The sequence below is a fragment of the Pan paniscus genome, chromosome 4 (assembly GCF_029289425.2).
Source record: "Pan paniscus chromosome 4, NHGRI_mPanPan1-v2.0_pri, whole genome shotgun sequence".
In the NCBI taxonomy this organism is placed as follows: Eukaryota; Metazoa; Chordata; class Mammalia; order Primates; family Hominidae; genus Pan; species Pan paniscus.
In genome coordinates this window covers 136,187,323-136,200,381 of record NC_073253.2, presented here as the reverse complement: position 1 = coordinate 136,200,381, position 13,059 = coordinate 136,187,323, and the positions used below count along the sequence as shown (strand labels likewise).

Below are 13,059 nucleotides of genomic sequence, written 5' to 3'. Positions count from 1 at the left end.
TATTCTACCTAAAAATACATTATGCCATCTCATTTATACAAGATTTTAAAATATTTTTCAACAAAATTTCATACTTTTACTTCATATTTCTCATTAAAGTTATTCCTAAAACTTTTGTGCTTATTGCTTTTCTGAATGAGATCTCTTTTGCCATTTTTTTTTTTACAATTGGCAAATATAAACACTATAATTATATGTGACATCCTATATGGGAAGATTTTTCTGCCTCAGCCCCCCACCCCCCACCATACTGAGTTAGTTGCTTCCCCTCTGAGTTTCCTAGATACCATGTATTTATTTCAGTTGTAGCTTGAATTTGATTGTATTATAATTGATAGTTTACTTGTTTATTGTTAGATATCTTTTTTTTTTGAAACAGAGTCTCATCTGTCGCCCAGGCTGGAATGCAGTGGTGCAATCTCCGTTAACTGCAACCTCCGCCTCCCTCTGGTTCAAGTGATTCTTGTGCCTCGACCTCCCAAGTAGCTAGGATTACAGGCATGAGCCACCATTACCAGCTTTAGATATCTTTTAATGATATGGATATCTTATTTGCCTACACATTTTAAATATCTTATGCTCAAAAATGTATTTTAAATAAAATGTCTGGAATAGAGAAATATGGAAGCTGTTTTATGTCAAGTAAAGCCACAAATATCACCTTTAATAAAGTTTGATTACGTGAATGTTTTAGATGAATGCATGTGCTCTCTTGGCTCAATTAGCAAACATTTCATAATAGACCAGGTTTATGAATTATTTTTTCCCAAAATTAATAATAAGGGATATGAATCCCTTATCAAGGTTTAGGGAAAGTAAAGATACTATTGTTTTCAAAACAAAAGTAATTCAAATATTTTAAGATATACATAAAAGCATTTCAACGTTACTTAGATGCTAGTCACTGGTGATAGAACTCTATGATAGGGAATATCAGGTAATGGCAGCCTAAATTATTTACAGCAGTCATCCTACTGAAATCAACTAAATATTCTTGGGTAAAACATTAAAACAATTATCTTAAAAGCACTGAAAATCTGACAAGATAATGGGGAACTGCTAGGACAAATTGTGGAGGAAAGCTAAGCCCAAAGAGGTAAACAGAATATTGAACTTGACATAAAATTGGACATAAGTTGTAGGAAGACAGAAATTAAGAAGCAGGATGGGCTGGGCACCATGGCTCATGGCTGTAATCCCAGCACTTTGGGAGGCTGAGGTGAATGGATCACGAGGTCAGGAGTTCAAGACCAGCCTGGTCAAGATGGTGAAACCTCGTCTCTACTAAAAATACAAAAAATTAGCCAGGCGTGGTGGTGGGCGCCTGTAATCCCAGCTACTCCCGAGGCTGAGGCAGAGAATTGCTTGAACCCGGGAGGCGGAGGTTGCAGTGAGCCAAAATCCTGTCACTGCACTCCAGCCTAGGCAACAGAGCGAGACTCCATCTGAAAAAAAAAAAAAAGAGAAAGAAGAAAAAGAAAGAAAGAAAGAAAGAGAGAAAGAAAGAAAGAGAAAGGAAGGAAGGAAGGAAAGAAAGAAAGAAAGAGAAAGAAAGAAAGGAAGAAAGGAAGAAAGAAAAAAAAAGAAGCAGGATGTTCAAGATGGGGAGTCTTATGGGGCCTCCAAACTACATTAAGCTGGAACTTCAAAGGACTAATCTTTCCAGTAATAGTATGTGAAAACTAAACCCACCTACTCTCCAGCCCAGAAAACTGCTGGGGAATTTGACTTGGCACCAAAAAGGCCAGAAGGAAAATAGGAAAGGAAAATTTAATCCTATAAACTTGCAACTAGATACCAGATATCCTGCATATTTTTATCTGAGAATACAGAGTCTAAGTAGCCAAGGAGCTTCAAGTCTTGAACTTGATTTAAAGTGGTTTACTAGCAGTAGTATTCACTCACTGGAAGGTGTATAAAAATCTATCATGAAGAAAGGTATTTCCATCCAAGATCTCAGGATATCCTGGCAAATATCATTTTCAGGATATGGACCATCAAAAGTCAAATAAAAGTTGGCACACATAAAAATATGGAGCTGTCCAGCTGAAACAGCACACAGCAGGTATACACTTGCAGACTTCAGACTCTGGAATTATCAGATGAAGATTTAATATATTTAAATAAATAAATGACAAGCTTAAGAATATTTGCAGGAGCCAGGCGCAGCGGCTCATGCCTGAAATCCCAACACTTTGGGAGCCAAGGTAGGAGAATCACTTGATTCAATTCAAGATTGCAGTGAGCTATGATCATGCCTGAGCGACGGAGCAAGACTTGTCTTGAAAAAAAAATTGCAGGGAACAGAAACCTATAAAAAATATCATGGCAGACTTGATCAGTAATAATTATAATTTTTAAAATGAAAAACACAATAACCAAAATTAACAACTCAAGGAATACTTTTAATAGCATGTTGGACACACAAGAAGACAAAATTAGTAAAATTGGAAGAAAGATAATAAATTACTGATGAAGCAGCACAATGAGACAACAGTGGAACCCAGAAGATATTGAGGAGGTAACTTTAATGTACCAAAATGAAATAAATGCCAATCTTGAATTTTACACCCATGTAAAAATATCTATCAAGAATGACATTTCAGGCAAACAAAAACTATAATAGTTTATCACTAGCAGAAATAGAGGTAAATAATACATAACGCTAAAAGTTTCAATTTAGCAGAAAGATATCACATATTTATATTTGGTTAAGAATCTAATAAAATAAAATAGCCTTAAAACATATGACACAAAAAATTGACAAAATCCAAGGAGAAACAATTCACTATTCATAGTGGAACACTTTAACATAATTTTCTCAGTAACTGATAAAATAAGCAAACAAAAAGAATAAAAAAGAATGCAGAATATTTGAACAACACAACTAGCAAAGATGACCTAATGGACATATACAGAACACAACAAGCAATGTCAGAATACTGCTTTTTCTTGAACATGCAGAACATTTATAGAAATTGACCATTCACACCCTGAAATACTATATAATGACAATGAATGATACACAGCTACACACAACAATATAAATGTATCTCACAAATGATAATGTCCAGCAACACACACATACATACAAGTTGGTTATTCCTGTTATTGAAGTTTTCAGTACCCTTATTGATTTTCTTTTGTCTCCTTGTTCTATCTGTTTTTGAGCAAGGTATGTTAAAATTTTCCATTTTGATTAACCAAACTAATACAACAAGAAATAGAGGCTCTGTATAATTCTATAACTATTAATGTTATAGACATTGAATTTATAATTAACATTCTCATGAAGAGAATTCTAGGCCTATAAATTTCACTCTTAATTCTTCAAATGCTTATGGAAGAAAAAAATGCTGATTTACACAAACTTGCTATGATCTGAATGTTTGTGTTCCCTCCTCCTTTGCAATCATAAGTTGAAATGCTAACCCCTAAGATTATGATATTAGGAGGTAGGGCTTTTGTGGAGATGATTAGATCATGAGGGCACAGCTCTCATAAAAGAGGTTCCAGAGAGCTACCTTGCTCCTTCCAGAAGGTGAAGAGACAGCAAGAAGGTGACATTCTGTTTTATGAACCAGGGAGTGGGCCATTACCAGACACAAATCTGCCAGGACCTTGATCATCAACTTTCCAGCTTCCAGAATTGTGAAAAATAAATTTCTATTGTTTTTAAGCCACCCAGTTTATGCTATTTTGATATAGCAGCCCAAATGGACTAAGACAACTCTTCCGAATAAGTAAAAGAAAAGTAACACTTCTTAACTTACTATATAAAGCCAGGATAGCCTTGATGCCAAACTCCGACTAGAGCATTATAAGAATGGAAAGTTAAAAGCCAATTTCTTGTGCGTGTGTGTGTGTGCGCATCTGTGTGTGTGTGTGTTGCTTCTTAACTTTTAAGTTCAGGGGTACATGGGCAGGTTTGTTATAACGCAAACTCATGTCACAGGGGTTTGTGGTACAGATTATTTCATCATTCAGGTACTAAGTCTAGTACCCAATAACTATGCCTTTAAAAATAATTATTTTTTTCTGTAGAAACGCGTTTCTATCATAAACATATATTTAAAAACTGTAAACAAAATGTTAGGAAACTAAGTCCAATGATATAAAGAAGGATTATACATCATAAGCAACCTGAGTTTATTCCAAGAATGCAAGATTGGTTTATCATTAACAAATCAACCAATATAATGCATGGTATTAATAAAAGGATAAAAATCCATATTATCCATTCAATAACAGAAAATATGTGATAAATTCAATGCCTATTCATGATTTTTAAAAAACATAATAAATTAAAAAACAAAGGGAACTTAATAAATCTGATAAAGGATTTTTGCAAATAAACCCAATCAAACAATGTATTTCATATTAAATATTTAAAAACTTCCTCTCTGAGACCAGGAATAAGACAAGATTATCCATTAACATTACTTCTATTCAATTTTATACTGAATTTCATAGGCAATGACAGAAAGCAAGAAAACTATGTGATTAGAAAGTTTTTAAAAGACCAGGCATGGTGGCCTATGCCTGTAATCCCAGCACTTTGGGAGGCTGGCGTGGGAGGATTGCTTGAGCCCAGGAGCTCGAGACTAGCCTGGGCAATGTAGTGAGACTCTATCTCTATTTTTTAAAAAAAGAGAGAAAGTAAAAAATACAATAATAAAACTAACATTATTTGGGGATAGCATGACAGTATATGTAGAAAACCCAAAATATAAAAATATGAGATTTTACTATTTAGCAAGAACATTGGATACAAAGTTAACATAAAATCAGTATTATTTCTATATACTTTCAACAAAAGCCAATTATCAAATTAAACTTTTTTTTTTTTTTGAGACGGAGTCTCACTCTGTCGCCCAGGCTGGAGTGCAGTGGCGCGATCTCAGCTCACTCCAAGTTCCGCCTCCCAGGTTCACGCCATTCTCCTGCCTCAGCTTCCCGAGTAGCTGGGACTACATGCGCCCGCCACCACGCCCGACTAATTTTTTGTATTTTTAGTAGAGACGGGGTTTCACCGTGTTAGCCAGGATGGTCTTGATCTCCTGACCTCGTGATCCGCCTGCCTCGGCCTCCCAAAGTGCTGGGATTACAGGCGTGAGCCACCATGCCCTGCCTTTCTTTTTCTTTTTAGATGGAGTATCACTCTGTTGCCCAGGCTAGAGTGCAGTGACGCGATCCCAGCTCACTGCAACCTCTGCCTCGCAGGTTCAAGCAATTCTCCTGCCTCAGCCTCCTGAGTAGCTGGGATTATGGGTATGTGCCAACATGTCCAGCTAATTTTTGTATTATAAAATTAAACTTTTAAAATAGCATTAAAATATCAGCTATCTAATAAAAGTTGTGCAATACCCCTATATACACATACACACACATAAACATTGAGATAAAATAATAAAATAAATGGAAGAAGCCGGGCGCGGTGGCTCACGCCTGTAATCCCAGCACTTTGGGAGGCCGAAGCGGGCGGATCACGAGGTCAGGAGATCGAGACCATCCTGGCTAACACGGTGAAACCCCGTCTCTACGAAAAATACAAAAAATTAGCCGGGCATGGTGGTGGGCGCCTGTAGTCCCAGCTACTCGGGAGGCTGAGGCAGGAGAATGGCATGAACCCGGGAGGTGGAGCTTGCAGTGAGCTGAGACTGCGCCACTGCACTCCAGCCTGGGCGACAGAGCGAGACTCTGTCTCAAAAAAAAAAAAAAAAAAAAAGATAAATGGAAGAATATACCTTGTTAATCGGTTGTCTGTCTCAATATTGTCAATGTTAACAAGCTTCATATTTTTATAGATTCAATAAAGATCAAAATAAGATATTTTCAATATACCCCATATTTTCTACAGATTCAATATAGTGCCAATTAAAATCAAAGCAGGGTTTTTTTAAATAGAAACTGAGAAGCTGAATCTACAATTTATATAGAAATGCAAAGGGCCAAAAATAGCTAAGTTAATCTTGAAGCAGAATAACAAAGTGAGAGAACTTACACAATTAGATATCAATACAAATGAAAAGCTACTATATTTAACACAGAATGGTATTGGCACAAGAATAGACAAGTTGACCAATGAAACAGAATAGACAGTCCAGAAACAGAATATATAAAGTCACGTTGCTTATGACAAAGGTAGCACTGCACAGTAGCAGTGAGGAAAGTAGGCAATCTAACTGGATTTACAAGTGGAAAATATAAATCTTGACTTCTACATTGCACTATATTCAAAAGCAATTTCAGGTAATTTAAGATCTAAATGTGCAAGTTAAAACAAGAAAGCTTCCGGAACTACAGCAACCACTAAACAGATGTGGTTATTTAAGCTTAAATTAATTAAAATTAGTAACATTAAAAATTGAGTAGCCCAGTTTCACTAGCCACATTTCAAGTGCTCAGTAGCTACACATTCCATATATGCAGATAGAGAAAATTTATAGCATGTCAGAAAGTTCTATTGGATAGCAATGTTATAGAAGAAAACACAGGAATATATCTTCATGACTTGAAGCAGGATATGTTTTCTTTAAAAGGATAGAAAGAATACTAAATAAAAAAGACAACTTTGGCTGGGCGTGGTGGTTTAGGCCTCTAATCCCAGCACTTTAGGAGGCCAAGGCGGGCAGATCACTTAAGGTCAGGAGTTCGAGACCAGCCTGGCCAACATGGTGAAACCCTGTCTCTACTAAAAGTATAAAAATTAGCCGGGTGTGGTGGTGGGTGCCTGTAATCCCCGCTACTCAGGAGGCTGAGGTGGGAGAATCGCTTGAACCCGGGAGGCGGAGATTGCAGTGAGCCAAGATTGTACCACTTTACTCCAGCCTGGGCAACAGAATGAGAATCTGTCTCAAAAAAAAAAAAAGATAATATTGATAAATTGGAGCTCATTAATTGCTAATCAAAAGACACCATTAAGAAGTATGGAATATGTGTAAATACTATACTACTATGAAATAATCTCAAGTTTATATTTTTAAGTGAAAAAACTCAAAGTGGGGAAGAATGTGTATTGTATGGAATAATAGATACTAGACTTCTCTAAATATATTTTGTTTTATAAGTTTATTTTGGAGCCATGTAAATATTTCACATAATTATAAAAGAAAATTAAAATTTAAAAAGCAAGCCCTAAATTTGAAAGCGACTTGAAAAAAGCCTAGCTCTGTATCTAGCTGGTGGCTTAACTACACAGAGAGGAACTTTTCCAAGATACTTTAAAACACAATAATTTGACTGTACATGCCTACTGGGCATTTGTAAGGATGTGCCTTATAAATGAAAAGAATGACAAAAACTTAAACTGCTACAGTATCATATTATTTCTGTAGTGCTGAAATTGTTTTCTAAGTCCATTGTTTGAGTCCCGTGGGATAACAAATGAGTAATTCTGTTGATGTTAATGAAAACTGGGATTTGACGTATGGGAGAAATAGGAATGTAAGATTGATTAAGTTAAGTAAAAACTGCGGAGTGCTGAACTTTATTAGATTAGTATAAACATGTGATGTATTTTATCTTTTAAAAAATAGACATCCCTTAGCTCAGTAGCTGAAAATACCTAGAAACAGCAACTGACCCAGCAGCAATAAGCACACCTGTTGTTGAGATTATCTCTCTAAGTATCATCTTTCACTAAAAATAAGTGAAAGCTCTTTGAAAAATGGCTGATTCTGGGAAAGGAAATGTACAAGATAATCTGAACATCTTGTAATACCAGAAATCAAGGAAGCATTCAAAAGATTATTAAGACTCACATGAAAAGGATTCAGGGTGTTATCACTGGGGAAAAGTGGGTGACAAGCACATGGGATCTCTCTATGCTAGTTTTGTAACTTTATGTGAATCCATAATTATTCCAAAATAAAAGGTTTAAAACAAGATACACAAACACACTCACAAAGACTCAGGAGCAAAGCTGAACAGTTCCCAACTTGCCAAAGTTAGCATAATTTGATCATTAAAAAGATAATTGACATGGATTGGGCCATATCAAATATGTTTAAGTCAATGAGTTCATAATGACACCTAAAAAAGGCCTTGGTCCTTTTTGTAAGATGGCCAGGAATCAATTCATTGTTTTGAATACTGCTAAACAAAGGGCAAGAATCAAACATTTATCCTGCCTTTCCTGTGTGAACTGTACCTCAGGCTAATCAAATAGTTGAAGACCCATTACAGAAATGTTACAATTAATTAAAAAAAAGAAGAAATGATAGAATTAGAACGGTAGTTCTCGAAGTGTGGTCTATGGACCCTTTGGGTGTTTATGAGGTGAATATAATTTTCAAAATAATGTTAAAACATTATTTGCATTTTTCACTATATTTACACTTGCATTGATAATGCAAAAGCATTGGTGGGTGAAGCTGGCCACCATAGAACCACAGAAGGAGTCAAAGCAGTGGCTCCACACTGTACTGGTGGTTATTACATTCATGATTGGACATTTGCAGTAAGAAAAATACCAGTAAGAATGCCCTTGATGAAGCACTGATTATTATTAATTTTGATAAATCTCCACAATTAAGTACAAATCTTTTAAACATTTTGTGTGAGGAAATAGAAATGAAAAGTATGTTTAGAGTACTTCTGTTGCACACTGAAATATAAACATATAAGGAAGGAAATAAATTAATAAAGTATGAAAATTAATAAAATAGAAAGCAAACATACAAGAAAGCGAACCCAAAACACCAGAAGTTAGCCTTGGAAAGACTAATATCATTAATAAACTACTTCCAAGTCTAGTCAAGAAAAATGAGAGGTGACACTAACACCAGGATTGAAAAGGGAAACATCACTACAGATCCTGCAGTTGTGAAAAAAAGTCACAACAGGACATTATAAACAACTTTATGCCAAAATATTCAAAAGTACAGATAAAACTAACATATATCTGAAAAAATTAAAGGTACAGGAATGAAATAGGAGCAATAAAAATACAAAGAAATTTGATCTCAATTAAAATTTTCCTACAAAGAAAACTTTAGGTACAGAGAGCCTCACTAGTGAATTCTACCAAATATTTAAGAAAGCTGTATCACCAATCTCAGTAAATGTGTCCGAGGAATAGGAAAAAAAATGTGAGAGAGACAGAGAGAGAGACAGGATTTCCAACTTGTTTAACAGGGCCAGCCTAACCTAATAAGAAAAGAAAAAGACAAATCAACCTAAAAACCCACTATTAAGACCTCTTAATTGGTTTTTATTTTATATTAACATTACTTTGAGTTTAAACAAAACAGCTGTAGTCTTTGCTTAACAATTCTAAAGAATAACCATAATGTGTTTGAATTCAGAGTATATTTTGAAGGTATGTCATTAGAGTGCCCCTATGAACACAGAATATCTGTAGATGGTAACCAGATGGCTCTAGGAACAGCCAAGGAATTTGGGATGGGTTAGAAATAAAGTGTTTATCTTTCTCTACAGCACAGGAGAATACGAGATTGCATATTTATTTCTAGATTCCAAAACAAGTTCCAAATGAATATATAATAACCTTTTGTGTTTATAGTCCTTTCTTTTTCATAAATGCAATATAACAGAGACATGTAATTTATTTATATCCTGAACCATTATCTTATGCCATCAATTAAAATTGGGAACAAAATGAGTGGCTATCTACCTTTATTATTTAGCTTTGTTTCTTAAGAACAACCTTTACCAACAAATTCCTTACTTCCCATAATACTTTAGTCAGGATCCTGGACTGTAATCCATATTCACTTGAAGTTCTGCCAAGTGTTAATATTTCCGATATTCATATGACATGCATTTGAGCACTGTAAAAACCTTTCAGCAATTTAGTCCACCTTCATTCCAACCTAGCTAAGTTAATTTAGTTGTTGAAATATTATTGTTTCCCTCTAACTGAAAATATTGAAGACAACAAAAGACAATAAGTCATTAACATTATGAGACACATTGTCAATACTTTCCCACTTATATGTTTCCAAGGTATTGCTTTTCTCTTATGTCCACTCCAATTATAATGTTCTTTTTCTTTCCTTTTTACTGGTTTGAGGGTCTATATTATACAATATTATTGTGTTGTCTATATGAGTTTTTTAATTTGAATATATTTCATATGTCATGCAAACTTCCTTAGTTTCATCATTCTAAAGTTTTTTAGTGTGGTTATCAGCTTCAAAGTCAAAATAGATATACAAAACATCTAATTACCCTATGGGAAAGTCTACTTGTGGAATGTATGTTAAATAAAGCACCTTGAATGCCACAAACATTCTACTACTGTTAACAAATGACATTGCAAAGAGGAGATATCCTATTTCCTATATACCCTGGCAAAAAAGAAGATGCTTTAATTCCAGGTGAACAATACACTAATATAACATTGGTATGTTGAAACTATGTATAACTTTCATGTGGAAATTTAATAAGGCCAGTTGTATGGTAAGTGTTTCATGCATTTTTGCTACATTAATATATTTATACCTTTAAAAATTGTCAATGCAATCAGTTTTTAATAAGTAGAAATTTATATCTCAGAGGTACCCTCTTAGATACCATTCTAAAAAATTTAAATTGCCCATCAAGAATATTAACAGAAAAAAATGGACATGAGGTACACATTGTCTAATTGTTATAAAATCAGTGAATCAATTTTGTTTATATCTTAAATATTATCAATTGGAAATACAGAGATAAAAACCATGTTTTCCTGAATTTCTTAAACTGATAATTTTTAGTATTACAGGCTATGTTAATATATACTGTAAACTTATTGTAAACTAAAATGAAAGAACTTAGAATTTGAGCAAAATATAAACACATATGCATCAACATGATTCTGTAAGACTCAGACACACATTATAATCATTGTTAAATGTCATGCTTTTCAAATGATTTGAAATAAAATGAAAGCAATAAATATTTTATTTCTAGAATCCTGTTGTTATTAAGGCATTCAGGATACTATGACAAGAATTCTTTTCTAAATAATTAAGATCAGATCAATAGGTAATTGAACAGGAAGAAGTAAATAACAAATGCCTTTGTGAATTACAAATACCCCATATTTATAGAAGTTATTTTATTCATGGTTTTATGAATCATAATTCATTTATTTATCAGGAAATATCCAGCCCACAACAATTATTAGCAGACCAATGAGCTACCTAAAAAGCAAAATAACAACAATGATGGAAAAAGACTGTTCAACTGAATGAATGGGATGGTACAATATTCCTGCACATATGAACAGTATATCTCTATTATTTTGTTAATCATTCATATATGTTTAAAAATTTGGTTTGAAGGGTTGTTTTTTCCTCCGTCATTTCCTATATTTTTCCTTTTAAATAGCTAATTTTCCTTCTAACTTCTAGATTCATCAGCCTTCCTATCGCTTACTTATGTTTCCTTTCTAGTCTAGTGAAAATGTGTTTCTAAAAAAAATTCCTCACTCCCAAACTTTACAGCCATTACTGGTATTCTCCTCTCTTTTTGTTACAGAAAGCGATGAAAATAAAAGAAATAAATAGTGAAATTTCTTGGTAGGAAAAGTGTTCACATATTAAGTGCTCTGATACCTGAAATACTAGCATTGTAGTGCACCAATTTCCTTCCCTAAAATTAACTGAGATTCTATTAAATAGTATCCACTGCAAATATCACAATGTAATGATGTGCATACCTATTAATTCCTTTGTCATCTGTAGAACTGGACTCATACTTAGTCCCAGACACAGCATTGAAGTTTTTCTTGCTAGCTCTACAATCAGAAAATTCCTCTGTTATGTTATTAGTGTAGGTCATGAGGAAGAAAATAATCATTGAAACAGTACATTTGAAAGTGACCTTTAAACTGTTAACCACATATACACATCTAAAGTAGAAAAGTAAGTTAAAGTTTTTCCCTCTGTGTTGAACAGTGTTACCATCCAATTCATATATGCACATATTTATTCATTCAGTCAGCATTTACTAAGCATATCTTATATGCTGGATTCTATTATATTGTGAAAATATTAAGTATAGAAAATTTTAACATATGTAAATTTATTTTATTTGCAGTTAACATCATTACTTGAGGAAGAATAACTTACAAGCCACTTTTCCCCTTATTGCCTAGAATAGTAAAACAAGGAATGCTTCATTTTCCTTCCTTAATTTCTACACACCTCCTTCTCTTGCATCTAGGATTTCTATGAGAAGTCAAAAAGTAATACCGTAGAATTGCTTCAAAATGTTGTCCTAACTGCACTCAAGAAGTTTGAGGGCCAGCTGCAGTGGCTCATGCCTGTAATCCCAGCACTTTGGGAGGCCTAGGTGGGAGGATCACTTGAGGCTAGGAGTTTGAGACCAGCCTGGGCAACATAGTGAGACCCCTGTCTCAAAAAAAAAAAAAGAAGTTTTGAAATGCCAAGGGCCACTAACAGATAAATTGAAATATTTGAATCACTTAACTTTCATTAGATACATTACTCTCAAATATGATATTTACTTATTTGTTAAGTGTATTTGTCCCCTAAAATAAAAGAAATTAAATCCAAGTTGAATGGACTTTGGATGGTAAGTGCACCTTTGAACACATAAATATTTCTGACATAAAAATTACTCATCTTTCCTCTTTGTAAAATATTATCAATAGAAACACAAAACAAAAGGTTGTCAAGTCCTATATCCAACAATATGATCTCCTATCAGTATAAATAGATGTTATGAGAGAGGCTTACAGTTTTTGTGTACGCAAAAACTCCAAAGCAGTTACAAAACACTGCTATGGAGCTATCAGCTATGTTTTAGGGTGTCATTCCCAAAGAAGACACCTTCACCAAAATGGTATTCATTAAAAGTATAGGCTAGAGAATACACTGTTTTTTATTAAATGGTATATCGTATTAAAGATCCAACTAAATCTGTGATCTCTATCACAAAGCCTTCTCTGACTCCTTCCTCCTCACTCAAATGTTCTCTTATGTTCCCTTTCTCCCTTCTTTTAACCCCCATTGTAATTTATTTTTACATCTTTTGTGGTTATTGTCATCTTTTAATAATGCATTGCAATAGTTTAAGTAAATGTTT

The 13,059-nt window shown here is 34.1% G+C and overlaps 1 protein-coding gene across 18 annotated transcripts in view; it reads right to left on the bottom strand.

The window, feature by feature from the left end:
* LOC100992160 (protocadherin alpha-11) overlaps positions 1–13,059 on the bottom strand; it is a 229,923-nt gene that overhangs the window by 69,330 nt on the left and 147,534 nt on the right. Inside the window, exon 2 of one of the 18 annotated variants that reach the window (XM_034960635.2) lies at positions 10,824–11,746. The exons of the other annotated variants lie outside the window; for them this stretch is intronic. Within the exon in view, the coding sequence (XP_034816526.1) occupies positions 11,741–11,746 (6 nt within the window). The 3' untranslated portion in view covers positions 10,824–11,740. Of the gene's footprint in view, positions 1–10,823; positions 11,747–13,059 lie in introns of those variants that run through there. 18 annotated transcript variants of the gene reach the window in all.